The 22,327-nt window shown below is 38.1% G+C and overlaps 1 protein-coding gene across 3 annotated transcripts in view; it reads left to right on the top strand.

Moving 5' to 3' along the window:
* CRTC3 (CREB regulated transcription coactivator 3) overlaps positions 1–22,327 on the top strand; it is an 87,113-nt gene that overhangs the window by 25,496 nt on the left and 39,290 nt on the right. For 2 of the 3 annotated variants that reach the window (XM_072402476.1, XM_072402475.1), the window contains exons 1-2: positions 9,305–9,420; positions 19,849–19,910. In XM_072402476.1, coding sequence (XP_072258577.1) covers positions 9,334–9,420; positions 19,849–19,910 — 149 coding nt within the window. In that variant the 5' untranslated portion in view covers positions 9,305–9,333. Of the gene's footprint in view, positions 1–2,677; positions 2,798–9,304; positions 9,421–19,848; positions 19,911–22,327 lie in introns of those variants that run through there. The other variant, XM_072402477.1, reaches the window with a different exon arrangement.

Here is a 22,327-nt window from a genome sequence, read left to right as displayed (position 1 = left end):
GTTTCCTGTCAGGGGTACATAGAGACAGAAGCTGCCTATAAGCACTTTTTTTTACTATTGCCAATCTTAGCTGTCTGTTTTGGTGGTGAGCACAAATGTTCCATAACCCCAAAGGGCATGACCGCTGCCCTTTATAGAAGGTGTGTAGACATGAAGTGTTCATTGTTGTGTTTTACCAGTTCTGCAATAGGAAAGGATATCAAAAGCCAAAAATACTTCAAATCCGCCTCAGTTGCCTTCTGTGTCCCATTGAGAATATTTCTATTTTACTTCTTGTCTAGAAGACACAACAGGAAGTAATAGAAAAATATCTTTAAAGTAAGGGAAATCCTTCCTCTGATATAAACTGTAGAATTTCAAGAACCGTTCTTTCCTAGAAAGCTTCTGCATGCCAATAGCAGAGGTAAAAGAATCCAGATAAGTTGTTGTCTGGAAAGTAAAAACAGGAAATGTCTCCATCCTTTCTTCCGGTTACCAAAGCCTGATTTACTAAGGAATATTCACTTCTATAAACCAATCTTGTGGAAAACATCTGTAAATGATTGGGCGAGTAAAGTGATCAGGGATTTCCTTTTCACACAGTTACAAAATTGAGGTGAATCTTCACACAAGTGAAGATTCTCATCAGTCTCAGGATATTTTCATCCAGCAATTCCTATTCCTTTAGTTCTTGTCCGAGCAGTTAAAATGAATGATTTTGCTAGTTTGATTTACCAGATGGAAATATTTTAAGATAAATAAGAACGGAGTCTAATTTTTATGTTTTTTTTTTTTACTTTGAAGAAAGTGAAAGCAATTTCCTTCTATTGCTTGACTTCTGTCTGATCCTTACAGTATCTTCCTTTCCATTGCCTTCTCGTTAATTAATCTTCCCGTACCAAGAACATGTATAAAGCATTAACTTTTGCTTTAAGGAAAAAACAATGTTGTTTTGCCTACTTTTTTTTTTGCATGAAGCCCCCAGTCCATCATTATGTTCATCTAGTGACAGATGCATACAATTGTGCTTATGGTGAACTCCTACACTTGATCCTCCTGACAGGGAGATAAATTCGATATGGAATCTGTATTTCCTGTGCAATGAGGGTGATACAAGACAGATAATGCAGTTATTTTAACTCTTAACTGTGTCTTCTATTCCATTGGCAATTCATTACTTTATTAATTTTTATGTTGTGAATTTTACACTTGTTTAGGCGATTGTTTAAATAGTACTGAAGGGTTCTTGGGCCAGCAGTTCACTTTGTATCTTCTCACCGGGAATGACACTTTGCCCTTTTGGTCGCCAAAAAGACAGAATCCACCACAATATTTTATTTCTCTAAAATATAGATGTGACACAAACAAGGTAAAAGGCAAGGTTTCCTGATTACTAAACCATCACACTTCTGACATGCTGGACTTTTCTAGGTATGAAAGTGTTGAGATGAACATATAATGGCTTTGAATTTCTGATTTGAATAAGAGGACCAGTTGAGCATAGGACTGGTGTTTGGTGGGAGGTAAATGTCTGGGGTAGGACACAATCATGTCCAAGAACGCGTTATTAATGTAGGCTCGATTTTTGGCCAGGCGTGTAGATGGAGTGACCTTAGATAATGGAGTGACAGGTAGCATCTTTTATGTTAGGCAAAAAGAATAATAATAATAACTGATGATTCAGGGAACATCTGATCGCCTCGTGGAATCGGGAAGGAATTTGAAGCAAATTGTACCAGGGTTTTTTTTTTTCCTTTCTCTGGGGATCAACTATGTCCATAAGGTTTTATATCTGGGATATGTTTATTTCCCTAGTGGTTGAACCTGATTGTAACCTAACTTACTATGTACCTATGTAATGCTCACCTGTGAGGTCGGTATGGTGTTTCTTCATTGTAGAAGCAGGGCATCACCATTCTACATGGCTTTCTGCCCATTCACATGCAGGAAAAAGTAAGCATTAGTTGGGTGGGGATGCTCAGCTTTAGAGTGGTACCAGCTTAAAATGGAACTACACGCTGGGAAAAAAAATGTGACCAAGCCAGACCTTTAGTGTAGAAGGGACAGACAAGGTTCCTTCAATAAAGTAATCAGGTGGATGCCACCATCTTCATCTACTCTTCCTGGCTTTGGCCATTGTGATTGGCTGGGCGGTGATAAAATAACTCTCACACATTCAGTGCCTGCTGTTCAGGGGGATCCGGGTATCCCAGCATCCAACGCTGATCAGTGTTTTTTTTTTTTTCTTCTCTAAAGACAGTTATCAGCCAGGTAAATATGTTTTATTGCAGAAGTGACATTACCTGTCCCTTTTCTGCAATAAAGATCTGCTTGATCACACATTCTCTGGAGCTTAAGTACTGTATAATCTACATATTGTGGACCTTTTACATAGTTTAATACTAAAAAGTGTTTCATGATTGTATAATCCTACCTACAAACCAGACAAACCCCTTACACGGCAGGCCATTTTTACTGGCTAACTATCATTCCTGTTCAAGAGATGAAGGAGGCAAGACAGCTGTCTAAACTATCATGTGAAGGATGTTTTGTTTTGGAATTTCTAGCACCACCAATTCCAGAAATATAAATTATTAAAGCGAGACACTTGTTACATGTTAAAACATTTATTTAAGCTTTAAAAAAAATCAGTCTTGGTCATTAGTAACACTTTTTTTTTTTCCTTCTTTTTTTTTAGGATTCATTTCACCCCACGGATAACATCCGCGGTATGAGACACCATGGACTGGTGCAGAGGGCAACGAGAAACCGCCTGCACTCTCCTCATCACAGACCTGTGGAGAAACATCAACGTCAGATATCCTTTAACGCAGCTGATAAGGCTGGAATAAAGCTGGCCTTGTATGCCTCTGTTCTTGCAGTAGCTGGATTCTTTCACCTCTGTGGGCTGTTGCACTTCTTATAAACAATGAAATCTTGTCTAAACTCTAGCTCATTACAATTATTCTTCCAGCAGCAAGCACTTATCCCATTAAGACATGGCTTGAAACTTACTAGTTAACTTATTTTTCATTTGTAACTCCTATATCATGGTACTTGCTAGGAGGGTTTCAATTAAGTTTTTGTGTAGTTTTTCTCACCGGTTGGGTTATTGTTGTGTTTTTGTGCTGTTTAATATTGAAACTTCAATTGCGTATGCAACTTACTATATGAAACTAGGGCACACTTGGGGGGGAAAACGGCTCCTAATCTAACGCTGTAGGTTTTTGTAAATCAAAAATTTTCAGCACAAACCTATTTTGTGGCTACTTTTACACAAGCACAGTTTCCACGTAATACTCCCCCACACACACATACTGATACCTAACATTATCTTTGATTTTTTCCTGGATGATGCATGTGGTATTTGGGCTGATTTGCAAATCACATGGTACATCCTGTGGGGGCACTAGAAATAAAGTCTTCAGGATGATGGGAATATTTAGGTTGTTGCTTATGCTCAATAGCAAAGGGCCTATGAAACTAGGCAAAGTAAGGCTGTTGCTTATGCTCACTAGTGAAGTTACATGAAGTCAAGGGCAGAATCAGCCTCACGGTCTTCTTAGAGCAATGTAAAATGTCAGGGATAACGTTAAAATAATTTTTGGGACAAAAGTTCCATCTGGATAATTGTTTTTTTGTTTTACTCTGTGCACTGGAGACAGAAACAGAACCATTTCTTCCACTTCCATGCATGTTAACTTTGGCACATACAGTCTATAAAAATACCCATGTGTCCAAAACCAAGAACAAACATTTTAAAGTTCCTATTGTGTGCTACTTTCTTCCACCTCTTGGATTGTAAGATCTACTGGGCAGGGTCCTCTCCTCCTCCTGTGTCACTGTCTGTATTGTCATTTGCAACCCCTATTTAATGTACAGCACTATGTAATATGTTGGCGCTATATAAATGCTGTTTATTATCATTATTGTTAATAATAATATTAATAATAATAAAAAAAGTCCATGGATGTGGTAGACACATTAGTTATCTTTGATGATCCTTCCAGTAATCCACTTTTTTGTCCTAGGGTGCTTAGTTACTGTATTAGATCTGTGGAGCAGCATTGTTACTACAGGACCGGAGGTGTTTTAGGTCTAGCGAACTCTTCTCTCTCCCTATCTTTGTCATTGATGGGAGGTGTTCTAATCTCCAAACTTTTTCTTATAGCATTAAGATAATAATTCTGAGTGCTGAGGACAGCAACACATTTCTGGCAGGAATGAAAAGTTATAACAAAACACCTCCAATGTTATGTCTAACAGATTCAAAAGCAGTAAATAAAATCCTTTTATTGTCAGGATTTACGCTAAGTAAATTTTGATTGGTAGTAACATTTTTTAAACCTACCTTTGGTGTTTTATCAATTTTCCCCCAGAGTTGTAAGTGCTTCTTCCTGGCCCATATAATTCTTATATTCTTTGTGTATTCTGGAGATTTACATGTGCACAGGAAAACAAGTGCTTGGGTTGTTGTTAATCTAAAATACTTTAAACGCAAATAACTGGCCATGAAATACAGAATGCTGACATCACGCATCATGTGGCCAGCATCCAGAAACCTTCAGCAGTTCATTTTTTTTCCAGCAAATAGGAAAAATGTAATTTAATTAGCAGGTAATAATATTAATAGCACAATATTAACATTTTTATTAATCGTGCAAGTTCCTTTTTAAGAAATAGTTTGGGATTAGTTTGGCAGTTCCATAAATCTCTTAGCATCAGGTATTTTTTTTCTTGGCTCCGTCTGCTGTCATGTTCTTCCAGTTTCCCATGTCTGTTTTTTTTGTTGTCAGATTCAGTGGCCTTTATTGATGTCCTGTGCGTGAGTCAACATGGATAGTAGGAATTAGAGCATGTCTGACTCTTTTGGCATAGCTTTACAGCGTCTGAAGTTTTCCTCTACAGGCCTGGGGAGCTTTGCAATGCAGAAAGGGTGTTAAACATTTTCACAAGTTCACGTATTGTGCTTGTGAAGTCATGATAGAGATATATATTGTTGGCAGTAATGATGATGATGGCTGCTGGGCCTTGTTTATAGAAATTGGAGGAAAGTGAGGTGGAGCTGCGGTGCAGGCAGATAACAGCTGTTTTGTTTTACAGGGAGAACACAAAATTCAGTAATACATAAGCAAGTAGAACAGCTACCCGTGTCTGTTTTTTGGATGCATCTCTAGAATGGAAATTACTACTCCATATTAGATGATCATCGCTACATCTTTGTAACACAGCAAACTCACTTTCACACTCAGATTAAAGTTTAAACCAGCAGCGGTCCTTTCCTATCCTGACTGCATGCTAACTGTATATCTGCAACATTCAGCAGACCATAGGAAGAAATCCAAGGCTTTAAAAACTGAACTCCACATAAAAACTAGTAGAGGGATCTACATTCATTAGTATAAAAAATATCTTTTATCCCCCTGAAAGTGCACATAATGGGTTTCTCTCTCCTACACAGGTATGTGGTAATTGTCATGACAGAAACAGTTAAAGCACGCTCATGGCCAAGTCCTAAGATTGTTTTCCATTTTTTCTGCAGGCTCTGTGCTTTAAGTAAAAATTATCAGGACAACTATATCTATGAATGGTGAAGATGGCAGGCCTCACGTATTTCCCCCAACTACAGGGTTTACCATCAGAATGGCACGTACACAATCCCTATTCTGTACAGAAAACCTGGGAGCTTTCTATTCCGATCACTTCTGGGTGCACAGCTGTCACATGATAAAAGTGATTTCTATCCAATAATGGCTAACTTAAGAAAAGTAAATTTTCATTAATTCTTTCTCCTCCCAACCCCCATCCCCCATGGGTACATATTGGGGAAAAAAGAAGCACATAAAAATATTGATTTTTTTTGTCTATATGTGCTCTAAAAAGTAGGAAGCAGTCTAATTCTGATGATAAACTCATCTGTCTGCTTCTTTACTTTTACAGTTTAATTACAAACTGGGGATTGGGAATTGTAAATTTTATTTACATGGCAGCGAGGAAAACTCAAGTCTGCCCTCCCAAACTCTTGTGTAAATGAGGACCAGGTAGATATAAATACAAATCTAGCAGTGTTTATCGGTTTATCTGGAGTTCAGTTTTAAACTTTTGCTTCCACTTTTTATCCTAATTGAAGTAGAAAGTTTAGAACATCTGCCAGGTGTTTATTTTTCTGTGTCCCTGCTTGGTAAATTCACCCTTGCCAGTTGTCCTGGTGGCCATTGCCTCTGAGACAGAAAGTGATAGGAAATCAAAAGTAATCATTCAATGATGACAATTCTTTCAACATAGATTCCTTCAATGATGACAATTGTCTCCGAGGACAATTTATAGCATCTTGCTTCATCTCTGGAACAGGAAGTTTATGGAAACCTCAACAGGGCAAAGGCATAAAACTACAGGTTTTATTCCTTCCTTGCTTGACTTTAAAACCATGATAAATGAATAAAGGATTTGGCTATACATACATTGCTCGTACATCAAATGCCAAGAAGCCCTTTTGTGCCAGTGAGTGCTTTGACATTTGGTATTCTGACATTTGGCGAGTCATTCTTGACCTGCCAAGCTCATTCAGTTGGTTATACCCATAGTCCGGCATGGGACAGTTCTAGCTTTAAATTGTGTAGATTTCAGGCTTGATGTTCTGGGACTTTAATATTGATAACTTTGTATTACATAGATATATATATAAATCTGATGTCTCTTTAAATGTGTTTACAATAATGGCCTGCTTGACTGGTTGCCAAGCCACTTTTATAATACAATAGAAAGGCAAATATTTCAGCTTGGAAAAACCATGTGATAGGAAGATATCCTAATAAAAAAAAAATAATACTTCCTTACAGGATGATTTGAGGCCATTTGGTTTCACAACCCGTCCTTTTGTTGAATCATTGAAGAATGTAGATGGGGAACAGAAGAGAAGTCAGAGGCGTCCTTTGTGATATTCAGATAATGCTTTGGCCTGTTACAACTTATATTTCTTATTGTGTAATACCAGCCCTTTTTTGATCTGTAATGATGTGAATTTGTTTTAGTCATATTTGTGTAATATTAAGTTCTCATGTGTTACTTGCGATTACATACAAATGGAACGACTTACAAAGCACTCATAGCTTTGAAGCAAAATAAAGATCGGCTTTGTTCCAGTCGATTTTTTGGATTTGGGTTTTTGCCCTACAACAAATGATTTGTTGCTGAATGATTCATCTAATTCTCAAGGATTATTTCAAATGTCTTTAAATGATTGATTTTTTTTATTATTTATTTTTATTGGCTAGATCATGATTTTTAACTCAGTGTTTTTAACTGCTAACCTCTTTTCTCATGTGTGTTGGAACATGCAGCTCTCCAATGAGGCATACTGTTTGCTTGGTAAATATGACAGGCTTGCTTTGCTCATTCAGACCTGTTTAGTGGAGGGCTGCAGCGGCATGATACAGAGAGCCAATAAATTTGGAGGTAAGGCTGTGAAATAAAAAAGGCAGACAGAATGGCGCATGGAAGGATCAGTCCCTTCTGATGTGGTTTCTGGTTGGAGTGAGGTAGGAAACCTGTAAAATGCTTTTTCCCTATCCTGAAAATATAAAAAAATATTTTTTTTGCAAAGACTTTCATTATTTTAATGTAATTTTATTTTATTTGTTATTTATTGAATTAATATTGCGGTAGAATGAAAAAACTATTTCTGGAAAGGTCATATTTTATTTTTATAAAAATAAAATATAACCTTAAAGCATTTGATCTTAAAGCATTCTTGTTATCTTGTTGAACTTTTTTTTTCCATTTCTTAAATGCATCATTCTTTTAGCATTTTTTTTTTACTTTCAGGAACCCTGTATTTTTTGGGGAAAATTTAACACTTTTAGGGCAGGTTCATGCTTGCAATGAGACTTCAGTGCGATTACCACTTCCTCAAACGTATCGCCTCACGGCTGCCCATGGAATATGCTGCCAGGAGCCACACGAGGACTGCTGTTCCCACCGTCAGTCTGAACAAGCCCTTCAGAGTGTCGTATTCCTAATTCTTTCTCTCCGTTTTCACTGTGCCCCCTTCATCCTGCTATGTCACCATCATTTGGTTGCAAAAAGGCCTTGCAAGAGGTCCACTTATTTTTGTTTTTGTCTCGGATGTAGAGATTTTTTTTTATAAGTGGCTCAGTGCTTTGTTGCTGTTAATATGATATTGGCCGAATAGGGATTGGGGCAATAGGGTTTTGAAAGAGCAACACTATCAGTTGAGTATGTTGTTCTATCAACAAGCATTTAAGCAAAGCTTTTACTCGAATTTCTGTGTTGATCACAGGTGTTCCACCATTGCTCCTTTCAGTGTTTTAGCCAGCAAAAGTACCTGGTGCTTACAAATTTAGGGGGGAACTGCTCAGGTCCAGGAGCCAATATTTTGTTCAAGCATTGGAATGTGCCTGGATGAGTGACCTCACTGTGATATGTCTCCAACATGAGAACACCAGTATTTTGCTGGCTGCAGTAGAAATAGTGTTTTTGAACAGACAGTTACTTTGGGATATATATATATATATATATATATATATATATATATATATATATATATATATATATTTATAAGGACATTAGAAAAATAAACTTTTATATTGAGTTTACTTGTATGTCACAGCATTAATATTAATAATAAACATATTTTATATAGCCCCAGACCTTTAGTGTAGAAGGGACAGACAAGGTTCCTTCAATAAAGTAATCAGGTGGATGCCACCATCTTCATCTACTCTTCCTGGCTTTGGCCATTGTGATTGGCTGGGCGGTGATAAAATAACTCTCACACATTCAGTGCCTGCTGTTCAGGGGGATCCGGGTATCCCAGCATCCAACGCTGATCAGTGTTTTTTTTTTTTTCTTCTCTAAAGACAGTTATCAGCCAGGTAAATATGTTTTATTGCAGAAGTGACATTACCTGTCCCTTTTCTGCAATAAAGATCTGCTTGATCACACATTCTCTGGAGCTTAAGTACTGTATAATCTACATATTGTGGACCTTTTACATAGTTTAATACTAAAAAGTGTTTCATGATTGTATAATCCTACCTACAAACCAGACAAACCCCTTACACGGCAGGCCATTTTTACTGGCTAACTATCATTCCTGTTCAAGAGATGAAGGAGGCAAGACAGCTGTCTAAACTATCATGTGAAGGATGTTTTGTTTTGGAATTTCTAGCACCACCAATTCCAGAAATATAAATTATTAAAGCGAGACACTTGTTACATGTTAAAACATTTATTTAAGCTTTAAAAAAAATCAGTCTTGGTCATTAGTAACACTTTTTTTTTTTCCTTCTTTTTTTTTAGGATTCATTTCACCCCACGGATAACATCCGCGGTATGAGACACCATGGACTGGTGCAGAGGGCAACGAGAAACCGCCTGCACTCTCCTCATCACAGACCTGTGGAGAAACATCAACGTCAGATATCCTTTAACGCAGCTGATAAGGCTGGAATAAAGCTGGCCTTGTATGCCTCTGTTCTTGCAGTAGCTGGATTCTTTCACCTCTGTGGGCTGTTGCACTTCTTATAAACAATGAAATCTTGTCTAAACTCTAGCTCATTACAATTATTCTTCCAGCAGCAAGCACTTATCCCATTAAGACATGGCTTGAAACTTACTAGTTAACTTATTTTTCATTTGTAACTCCTATATCATGGTACTTGCTAGGAGGGTTTCAATTAAGTTTTTGTGTAGTTTTTCTCACCGGTTGGGTTATTGTTGTGTTTTTGTGCTGTTTAATATTGAAACTTCAATTGCGTATGCAACTTACTATATGAAACTAGGGCACACTTGGGGGGGAAAACGGCTCCTAATCTAACGCTGTAGGTTTTTGTAAATCAAAAATTTTCAGCACAAACCTATTTTGTGGCTACTTTTACACAAGCACAGTTTCCACGTAATACTCCCCCACACACACATACTGATACCTAACATTATCTTTGATTTTTTCCTGGATGATGCATGTGGTATTTGGGCTGATTTGCAAATCACATGGTACATCCTGTGGGGGCACTAGAAATAAAGTCTTCAGGATGATGGGAATATTTAGGTTGTTGCTTATGCTCAATAGCAAAGGGCCTATGAAACTAGGCAAAGTAAGGCTGTTGCTTATGCTCACTAGTGAAGTTACATGAAGTCAAGGGCAGAATCAGCCTCACGGTCTTCTTAGAGCAATGTAAAATGTCAGGGATAACGTTAAAATAATTTTTGGGACAAAAGTTCCATCTGGATAATTGTTTTTTTGTTTTACTCTGTGCACTGGAGACAGAAACAGAACCATTTCTTCCACTTCCATGCATGTTAACTTTGGCACATACAGTCTATAAAAATACCCATGTGTCCAAAACCAAGAACAAACATTTTAAAGTTCCTATTGTGTGCTACTTTCTTCCACCTCTTGGATTGTAAGATCTACTGGGCAGGGTCCTCTCCTCCTCCTGTGTCACTGTCTGTATTGTCATTTGCAACCCCTATTTAATGTACAGCACTATGTAATATGTTGGCGCTATATAAATGCTGTTTATTATCATTATTGTTAATAATAATATTAATAATAATAAAAAAAGTCCATGGATGTGGTAGACACATTAGTTATCTTTGATGATCCTTCCAGTAATCCACTTTTTTGTCCTAGGGTGCTTAGTTACTGTATTAGATCTGTGGAGCAGCATTGTTACTACAGGACCGGAGGTGTTTTAGGTCTAGCGAACTCTTCTCTCTCCCTATCTTTGTCATTGATGGGAGGTGTTCTAATCTCCAAACTTTTTCTTATAGCATTAAGATAATAATTCTGAGTGCTGAGGACAGCAACACATTTCTGGCAGGAATGAAAAGTTATAACAAAACACCTCCAATGTTATGTCTAACAGATTCAAAAGCAGTAAATAAAATCCTTTTATTGTCAGGATTTACGCTAAGTAAATTTTGATTGGTAGTAACATTTTTTAAACCTACCTTTGGTGTTTTATCAATTTTCCCCCAGAGTTGTAAGTGCTTCTTCCTGGCCCATATAATTCTTATATTCTTTGTGTATTCTGGAGATTTACATGTGCACAGGAAAACAAGTGCTTGGGTTGTTGTTAATCTAAAATACTTTAAACGCAAATAACTGGCCATGAAATACAGAATGCTGACATCACGCATCATGTGGCCAGCATCCAGAAACCTTCAGCAGTTCATTTTTTTTCCAGCAAATAGGAAAAATGTAATTTAATTAGCAGGTAATAATATTAATAGCACAATATTAACATTTTTATTAATCGTGCAAGTTCCTTTTTAAGAAATAGTTTGGGATTAGTTTGGCAGTTCCATAAATCTCTTAGCATCAGGTATTTTTTTTCTTGGCTCCGTCTGCTGTCATGTTCTTCCAGTTTCCCATGTCTGTTTTTTTTGTTGTCAGATTCAGTGGCCTTTATTGATGTCCTGTGCGTGAGTCAACATGGATAGTAGGAATTAGAGCATGTCTGACTCTTTTGGCATAGCTTTACAGCGTCTGAAGTTTTCCTCTACAGGCCTGGGGAGCTTTGCAATGCAGAAAGGGTGTTAAACATTTTCACAAGTTCACGTATTGTGCTTGTGAAGTCATGATAGAGATATATATTGTTGGCAGTAATGATGATGATGGCTGCTGGGCCTTGTTTATAGAAATTGGAGGAAAGTGAGGTGGAGCTGCGGTGCAGGCAGATAACAGCTGTTTTGTTTTACAGGGAGAACACAAAATTCAGTAATACATAAGCAAGTAGAACAGCTACCCGTGTCTGTTTTTTGGATGCATCTCTAGAATGGAAATTACTACTCCATATTAGATGATCATCGCTACATCTTTGTAACACAGCAAACTCACTTTCACACTCAGATTAAAGTTTAAACCAGCAGCGGTCCTTTCCTATCCTGACTGCATGCTAACTGTATATCTGCAACATTCAGCAGACCATAGGAAGAAATCCAAGGCTTTAAAAACTGAACTCCACATAAAAACTAGTAGAGGGATCTACATTCATTAGTATAAAAAATATCTTTTATCCCCCTGAAAGTGCACATAATGGGTTTCTCTCTCCTACACAGGTATGTGGTAATTGTCATGACAGAAACAGTTAAAGCACGCTCATGGCCAAGTCCTAAGATTGTTTTCCATTTTTTCTGCAGGCTCTGTGCTTTAAGTAAAAATTATCAGGACAACTATATCTATGAATGGTGAAGATGGCAGGCCTCACGTATTTCCCCCAACTACAGGGTTTACCATCAGAATGGCACGTACACAATCCCTATTCTGTACAGAAAACCTGGGAGCTTTCTATTCCGATCACTTCTGGGTGCACAGCTGTCACATGATAAAAGTGATTTCTATCCAATAATGGCTAACTTAAGAAAAGTAAATTTTCATTAATTCTTTCTCCTCCCAACCCCCATCCCCCATGGGTACATATTGGGGAAAAAAGAAGCACATAAAAATATTGATTTTTTTTGTCTATATGTGCTCTAAAAAGTAGGAAGCAGTCTAATTCTGATGATAAACTCATCTGTCTGCTTCTTTACTTTTACAGTTTAATTACAAACTGGGGATTGGGAATTGTAAATTTTATTTACATGGCAGCGAGGAAAACTCAAGTCTGCCCTCCCAAACTCTTGTGTAAATGAGGACCAGGTAGATATAAATACAAATCTAGCAGTGTTTATCGGTTTATCTGGAGTTCAGTTTTAAACTTTTGCTTCCACTTTTTATCCTAATTGAAGTAGAAAGTTTAGAACATCTGCCAGGTGTTTATTTTTCTGTGTCCCTGCTTGGTAAATTCACCCTTGCCAGTTGTCCTGGTGGCCATTGCCTCTGAGACAGAAAGTGATAGGAAATCAAAAGTAATCATTCAATGATGACAATTCTTTCAACATAGATTCCTTCAATGATGACAATTGTCTCCGAGGACAATTTATAGCATCTTGCTTCATCTCTGGAACAGGAAGTTTATGGAAACCTCAACAGGGCAAAGGCATAAAACTACAGGTTTTATTCCTTCCTTGCTTGACTTTAAAACCATGATAAATGAATAAAGGATTTGGCTATACATACATTGCTCGTACATCAAATGCCAAGAAGCCCTTTTGTGCCAGTGAGTGCTTTGACATTTGGTATTCTGACATTTGGCGAGTCATTCTTGACCTGCCAAGCTCATTCAGTTGGTTATACCCATAGTCCGGCATGGGACAGTTCTAGCTTTAAATTGTGTAGATTTCAGGCTTGATGTTCTGGGACTTTAATATTGATAACTTTGTATTACATAGATATATATATAAATCTGATGTCTCTTTAAATGTGTTTACAATAATGGCCTGCTTGACTGGTTGCCAAGCCACTTTTATAATACAATAGAAAGGCAAATATTTCAGCTTGGAAAAACCATGTGATAGGAAGATATCCTAATAAAAAAAAAATAATACTTCCTTACAGGATGATTTGAGGCCATTTGGTTTCACAACCCGTCCTTTTGTTGAATCATTGAAGAATGTAGATGGGGAACAGAAGAGAAGTCAGAGGCGTCCTTTGTGATATTCAGATAATGCTTTGGCCTGTTACAACTTATATTTCTTATTGTGTAATACCAGCCCTTTTTTGATCTGTAATGATGTGAATTTGTTTTAGTCATATTTGTGTAATATTAAGTTCTCATGTGTTACTTGCGATTACATACAAATGGAACGACTTACAAAGCACTCATAGCTTTGAAGCAAAATAAAGATCGGCTTTGTTCCAGTCGATTTTTTGGATTTGGGTTTTTGCCCTACAACAAATGATTTGTTGCTGAATGATTCATCTAATTCTCAAGGATTATTTCAAATGTCTTTAAATGATTGATTTTTTTTATTATTTATTTTTATTGGCTAGATCATGATTTTTAACTCAGTGTTTTTAACTGCTAACCTCTTTTCTCATGTGTGTTGGAACATGCAGCTCTCCAATGAGGCATACTGTTTGCTTGGTAAATATGACAGGCTTGCTTTGCTCATTCAGACCTGTTTAGTGGAGGGCTGCAGCGGCATGATACAGAGAGCCAATAAATTTGGAGGTAAGGCTGTGAAATAAAAAAGGCAGACAGAATGGCGCATGGAAGGATCAGTCCCTTCTGATGTGGTTTCTGGTTGGAGTGAGGTAGGAAACCTGTAAAATGCTTTTTCCCTATCCTGAAAATATAAAAAAATATTTTTTTTGCAAAGACTTTCATTATTTTAATGTAATTTTATTTTATTTGTTATTTATTGAATTAATATTGCGGTAGAATGAAAAAACTATTTCTGGAAAGGTCATATTTTATTTTTATAAAAATAAAATATAACCTTAAAGCATTTGATCTTAAAGCATTCTTGTTATCTTGTTGAACTTTTTTTTTCCATTTCTTAAATGCATCATTCTTTTAGCATTTTTTTTTTACTTTCAGGAACCCTGTATTTTTTGGGGAAAATTTAACACTTTTAGGGCAGGTTCATGCTTGCAATGAGACTTCAGTGCGATTACCACTTCCTCAAACGTATCGCCTCACGGCTGCCCATGGAATATGCTGCCAGGAGCCACACGAGGACTGCTGTTCCCACCGTCAGTCTGAACAAGCCCTTCAGAGTGTCGTATTCCTAATTCTTTCTCTCCGTTTTCACTGTGCCCCCTTCATCCTGCTATGTCACCATCATTTGGTTGCAAAAAGGCCTTGCAAGAGGTCCACTTATTTTTGTTTTTGTCTCGGATGTAGAGATTTTTTTTTATAAGTGGCTCAGTGCTTTGTTGCTGTTAATATGATATTGGCCGAATAGGGATTGGGGCAATAGGGTTTTGAAAGAGCAACACTATCAGTTGAGTATGTTGTTCTATCAACAAGCATTTAAGCAAAGCTTTTACTCGAATTTCTGTGTTGATCACAGGTGTTCCACCATTGCTCCTTTCAGTGTTTTAGCCAGCAAAAGTACCTGGTGCTTACAAATTTAGGGGGGAACTGCTCAGGTCCAGGAGCCAATATTTTGTTCAAGCATTGGAATGTGCCTGGATGAGTGACCTCACTGTGATATGTCTCCAACATGAGAACACCAGTATTTTGCTGGCTGCAGTAGAAATAGTGTTTTTGAACAGACAGTTACTTTGGGATATATATATATATATATATATATATATATATATATATATATATATATTTATTTATTTATAAGGACATTAGAAAAATAAACTTTTATATTGAGTTTACTTGTATGTCACAGCATTAATATTAATAATAAACATATTTTATATAGCCCCATCATAATATGCAGTGCTGTATTGTTAATCCCTAGTAAGAAGCGATTGATCTTGGCAGTTTTCCCTGAATACAGCTAATAATTGTTTTGCATAGGGCCTCAGCAATGCTGGCACCCAGAAGCTCCTCTCAGAAGTTCTAAATTGTCATGTTCAGACACTTCCTGTGATGCACATGTGTAGTAAGTAGGAGGAAGCTTTAACAGGTCACACACTGACATTTGCAGCTCTTCAATGCTATCAATCACTTAAAGAGGATCTAAACTAAAAACTGCCCAAACAAAATATGCTTACCTTCAATCCCGCAAGGCAGTTTCAATCCATCCGGGGGTGTCTTGCATCTGGTCCTGCGTCGTCCCAGAGCCGTCTCTTCTTCTGGGATCTTCATCCTACGTCTTCCGACCCAGACGTGAAATTGGGTGATGTAGGATGAAAAAAAAAATTGCCACTCTCACTGCGCATGCCTGAGATTGGCAAATACCCCCCCACCCCGAAAAGGCTCCTTCTGCGCATACCTGAGATGCTTGGACATGAGCACCCAAGAGCCTCCCCAGGATGCCTGACGTAAGTATCCCGGGAGGCTTTGCGCTCCCATTATTGCACTTATGCACTTTGCAAAAAAAAAAGAATTTTTACCTTACATAAAAGGGTTGTCTACCCTTATGTAAAGTGAAAATGCTGAGTTTAGGGAATTGCATTGCCTTGTGCAGTGCCTGCCAATAGTTTAAGCTGTCTAGGTGCTTTATGGATAGAAAATTTAAATATTTCTTAAAGGGAAGGCAAACTCCACCTAATCATGAAATAAAAGTACTGATAGGCAGGCTCTTTTGATAGAAAAGACTATGCATAGATATTCCTACTGAGCTGTTATATCTGCACATGTGCAGCTTTGGCACAAAAGTAAGCCCGATGTGCATGTGTAAGGGTTATGTCATCCTCGTCTGAAGATTCCGAGCTTAGTAAAAGACCTGGAAAAAGTTTTCAGCGATGAGGGACGTTTCAGCTTTACAGCCCTAAAGTGGGGCACTTTGGCAGAAGTGCAAATATACTAAGCATATGAGCACATTATGGGAAAATCCTGGTGCCAGCAGAGTTTAATTATAATTATGTCATTTGCTTTCTTACAGTGACTGTGTGTTTGTGTGTGGGCTTGATTCGTGTAAACTATTTATCTAGCTGGATGACACCCACCAGAGCTAAAGGTGCAATTAGCATATGGCTGAACATTTAACAAGAGATATATTGGAGTACCATGTGATGCCTTGTCTTTGCATTGCCTTCCTGCCTTTTCTCCCCGGCGAGACATCAAGAACAATAAGTTCTTTAGGGCTGTTTGTTTTCTAAGCATGAGACATGTGTTACTAGAGTTTAAATCATTTTCAGAGCCTGGTGAGAGCCAAATGCTTTGAAGTTGTGTCTGCAGCTCGTGGAATGCTGCACATTGAGCAGGTACAACCTCTGCCTTATTAAGGGAAAGGTACTGGGGAACTTCCTTGCTGCAGGGGAAAGTTATCTCATTTTCTGTACAGACTTGTAAAACACGTTGGTTGCTTGACCCTGATATTGTTCATTTAAGCATGACATTTCTATTCACAAGTTTTATATTCATGTGCTGCACTTAGGCTGAAATCTAAATCTATGCATTCTTCACATACAGTTGAACGGCCGGTGGCAGCCTTGTGTACAGCTGTGCAGATCACTAGTTCTTGAAATGTTTTTAGAGACAAAACAAAATTTCCAGCCCGTGTTGACATAGCAATGAGTGGGAGTGTTTTTTTTTTTTCTGAAAAGATGAAATATGGATTGGCAAAGACACTCCTTGTTTGTACAGCTCCAATAATCCCTGCATCACAGCTGGACTCCTTAGTGGGAATGCACTCTGACTTTAGTAAACTCTTCCTTCCTGTCTGTTTTTACAATCTGTTTGTTGGTTCTTTACAGTAACCTTTTATTTGCTGGAAGCAGATAATGTGTAAAACTGCCCTAGGTGGATGTATACGTGCATTTTACTCCATAAAACACGAATAAGGGTTGTGGTAACAAATAGCAATACACCTTGATTTTCAGATACCTTTTATTATTATTATGGGTTTACACAGCCCCAACATATTATGCTGCTTAGTACATGTCTCATGACACTAGCTGTGCCTCAGAGGCGCTAACAGTCTAACGTTCCTACCTTAGTCACAACTAATGTCATTATAGTCTAGGGACAGTTTTGGGAGGAAGCCAGTTAACCTACCAGTATGTTTAGGGTTATGGGAGAAAATTCATGCAAACAGTGGGAGAATGTTCAACACTGATAGTGTCCTGGTCAAAGCCTAGTACTACAAGGTCAGCCGCCATGCTGCGCAATCATTTTATGCAGAGTTATTTTCTTAGGTTCAGATATGCCTAAAACTACTTAAAAGCAATCTGTTTTAGTGCTGAATATACTGCCTATACCAGAGAACAGGCATTCACAGAAGGAGCAGCCCACGTGGTGTATTTATCCCAGGAGGCTCAGCGCTCCTATTTAGTTATTACCGCCGTGGCAGTAAAGACAATAGGGAGGTGCTTCCTTCCCCCTTCCTTTTTTAAGTAATTTAACTTTTAAGTAACTTTAAGCAAAAAATTCTGGTGATAGGGCCTCTTTAGAATGTTAGTATTGTTTTTGTGAACTACATTAGAGCATGAAGGTCTTGTCTAAAGTTATGTACACATGTCACGTAGTTTGCACCCAGTCATGCACATATGGGGTGAAAATCTGATGTGTGCGGTCCTCCAACATTGTATTGATGAACAACTGATCGCTGTTCACTGCTGTTCACTCCAAATGAGGAGCGGCACAGCAGGGTGCTGCTTGGTTGTCCTCCCTTCCTTATAGAACTGAACCGTGTGTACCATGTCTTCATCTGTCACTGAAAAAGATCGCGAAAGGTAATTGACAGAGACAATCCTCTGAGGTCCATCGGATGTCTGTACAAGGCTTACTTATACCTACATGACTTTCATCTGTACTTTTTATTTGGTACTCGGCCTTCACTGTACTGCACAAGCACATACCATATCTTTCAGTTACTTGTACAAATAGTGTTTGAAACAATTTGTGAAGGTTTTTGTTGTATTTTTTGGGTGGGGTAATAGCAGGTGTTTAGCCATGAAACTACTTTATACAGAAACCTGCTTCTGTATATGAAGAAATCATTACAGCAAGACACCTGTCTACATGATTGTAGTCTGCTACAAAGTCTATTAAACACTGATCCTGATCAGCAAACCTGGGATTTTTCAGCTTGCTAAAAAATTCTGTGTGGCTTTGCAGAGCCTTCAAACAAACTAAGCGTAGAGCATGTAATTGATGGTGGACTGATATGTGTGCATTCCTTTTTACTAGAAAATATTTACTACCTGTGTAGGTAGCCTTAGATTGTACCTCAAATTAGCATTATTTTTATTAAGCAGGATTTATATAGCGCCAACATATTACACAGCGCTGTACATGGGTTGCAAATGACAGACAGTGACACAGGAGGAGGATAGGACCCGGCCCCTTACAAGAGCTTACAATCTAAGAGGTGGGAAAGTAACATACAATAAGAGGGGAGATATGTAGTGGTGGGAAGTAGTGAGGGTTTTAAGAGACAGAGGAAGACGGGTGGGCAAGTTTGGGTTTTAAGGGCTCTTTTAAATGAGCAGAAGGAGTAAGCCGAATAGGACGAGGAAGACTATTCCAGAAAGTCGGGGCAGCTCTAGAAAAGTCTTGGAGTCATTAGTAGGAGTTGGAGGAGCCAAGAAAGCGGCTGGCGGAGTATTTTTCTATCAGGTCAGAAAGGTAAGTGGGACAAGAACTGGGGATTTGAAGGCAAAGTAAAAACTTTTTGCCTAGAAAGTAAATGCCTAATTCCAGGATATTATGATAAATATTCAGATATTTTCCAATGGGTTACGTTGACAATATTCATTTGCCATGTGATTTTGTGTGTCAGGCCATTGTATTGGCTTCCTACAAGAAAGACAGGTTCTTCTGAAAGCTGCCAGTGATAAGTACACCGCACAAGGTCTTTCCCACTTCCCTGTCTCTAATGTTACAAGGTTATAGTCCTATTAAGTAGGTCATTTGGCGCCAGATGTCCAGGGATGGTAAATGTAGTTTGTAAATATCTGTTACACATGATAAGACTGGCAGGGCTGCAACTATTGCTAGCAAGACTGGAAACGTTCATGTATTTATGAGTTAAATTACGTGTTAACAAGTTAAATTTTATGTGACATGTCTATTGTTGGGCTTAATTGCTTGAAATCATTCTGAACTCTCCATTTATACTTATCAAATCACCATAATTCTAGCTTTTCTTCTGCTTTGGTGCCTAGCCCTGATTTAGTTACAGAGTAATTGAAGATTAGCTCCCACTGAGAAATGCTTAGGATTTCTGTTCCAGGCTCCATTCCCTCAGACTCTTTGTTGTATATCCTAAGAAGCCTGGATAATGTCTGAGGCCTGGTTCAGGATGCCACCCAAACCATAAAATGCTCTGTGCCTTACTATGCTTTGCATTTTTTTTTTGTGTTCTTTGCTGACATTTTCCTTAACGGTAAATCACTGCGACAGCTCTCCCTATGGATCGGTTTATCTCTCACCGCCACCCGATAATAGCTGGAGAAGGTAAGCATGATGAGTATTCTCTTTCAAAAGCATGCGTACAGCAAGGCAGTGTTAGCAGGCACAGTACACTCCACAGACCACTAATGTCCTGTTACTGATACCAGTTATCCATTTGTGTCCCTATACTTTGGGTTCTTTTTGTTGATCACATAGTATCTAGATACTACCGGTTTCTAAATATCTGCACTGTTTTTTTTATGTAATTAAAGCTGTTAATGAGAACAACATGAAATCTAAAGACCTTGTATCAGACATAGGCAACCTATGACTCTTAAACCCTTGGCCACTACTTTTAAAGCATGCATAGCTTTGGGGAGTCGAAGTTAGTTCTACTGTAGGTAAATACCTGATTAATGCCCAATATATTCCCTTGGCTTTTATCACCTTCGTTGTGTTCCAAGCATAAAACTAGCGATTAACTGAAAGGCAGACATCCTGCACGGAGTCTTCTGTTACGTCAGCACCTGAAACAGGAAACCTGTCGTTCTTGCATACTGTGTGAAATTTGCCAAAGCTTAGATTTCAGGACATCAGTTTAAGAAACATCTTGTCATAGACTGGCATTGGTTCAGTTTTCCAATTTAACTTTACCAGCTGCAGAATCCTATTACTGCTTGAGTACATTTAGTGCTGCCAGTTAAGTCATTATTTGCCCCTTAAGTGTCAACAAAAGCATGTAAATCACACTACCTTATGTGATGCTATGCTAATTGATCCATATGGTTCATAACTTAGCTAGGCTTTCATTTCTTCTCCACTTTTAACTTTTATATACTGTAGTGACATGGGGTGGGGGTCGGGGGATGCCAACAATAATTCCAGCCTACAATGGGATTGAAGGTAGGTAGGTGTGAGGACAAACCAGTCAGAATCCCATATCTATGTTGTGAAGTGAGTGCTGAAAACCTATGGGATTAAGTTGACCAGACCTAAACGAGAGTTTGTGTCTGCGCTGTCTGATTTAACTATGTTATTATGGGTGGTCTAGTTTGTCTGTGCTAGTTTTACACCTTTCATAGGTTTAGATAACCTTACAGAAGATTTATCTCCTCCTTTGCTCAGTCAAATGAAAGCACCTTACTATAAAGTTGGAGTTTCCTAGTAGGACTGGGATGCCTTGTTGGTGTTTTTATTACCTTTAAAGTCAAGAAATGTAAACCCTTTGTAAGAAAGTAAAAACAAACATTCAGCAGGAGTTTACCAGAAGTTTGCACACTTAGGTGGTTCTGTCCTTTGCCGATCACCATTCTGTGTGTACTATACTAGATGCACAGTGCACATCTTGGACATTGCCGTGCAGTGGTCCAAGTCTTGGAACCCACTCTGAAACATGGGCAATGAATGATGATGCTCCTCAAATTTCCATCCAAACAAAGCATTTTTTTTAAATTCTCATCCAACAAAGGCATTTTGTGACCTGTAGTGCCCACAATGTTTTTCAAAACATATTGTGACCATATAAAATGTTTAGATTTACAAACTGTTCAAAGCCCTGTTATTCAACTATGAGATGCCACAAAGGGGGCAGGATTTACTGGTGACTACTCTACAAAAAAATAGTTAAACTTTGGGAATAAAAAAACAAACCCCCCATATGCAAACAGAGATGCATTTCTTATTGTTTTATGCAGTGGTGGCTGTAATTCATGGCTGCCACATATTTCCATGGCTAATCGTGGGCTAGCTAAAGATAACACAGACAGTGTTAAACAGTGGTTTAAAGCTGCTAAGATGAACATTTATTAATTGACAAATGAAGTGCTGCACCTCAGCAACATGGTTACCCTAAACATTTTCTAGGTCATGATAGGTCCACTTAAAGAGTATAAGCGCTTGTTGATGCACCGACATTCATGGTGAGGTTCCCTTACCCTATAATAGCAATTAAAGAGGGTAATTCTCAGTTTCATATTGCTTAGGTTTTCATGGGACATTTGGTGTATGGTTTTGTTCTTGTTAACATTGTTGTAATTTTTAATATGCAAATCTGTAGTTGATATAATACTTATGTTTATATCTTGTACATTAACCATTTTCCTCTTCATTTCTATTCTTTGCTAAGCATTAAATCTTGCATTCCCTCTGTTGATGTTGAACAGCTATAGCTTACCCATCTTACATATATATTCTGTGGCTAGGCTTATGTTTGAAGATTGCATTGTCCTTTGTATCCAGATGTTGAGTGTGTTTCATTTGAAGCACAGATCCAGTCGTCTGTGTAGTCTTAGGTGAAAAATGGATTGACTTTGGCTGAGGTTCTGGTTTTATTCCTAGTAAATCAAAACTGTTCTGTACACTTGGAAAAGGACACTGTATGTGCTGATGTATACCAGAGAGGTGATTGTGGTTTGGTTTTGGCAGCTTAAAGTTGACTTTTAGTAACAGACAAACAAGATGGGGTCACTGGGTGCAGTTCC

Source organism: Pyxicephalus adspersus, chromosome 2 (genome assembly GCF_032062135.1).
Source record: "Pyxicephalus adspersus chromosome 2, UCB_Pads_2.0, whole genome shotgun sequence".
NCBI lineage: Eukaryota > Metazoa > Chordata > Amphibia > Anura > Pyxicephalidae > Pyxicephalus > Pyxicephalus adspersus.
This window is presented reverse-complemented; position numbering and strand designations above follow the sequence as displayed.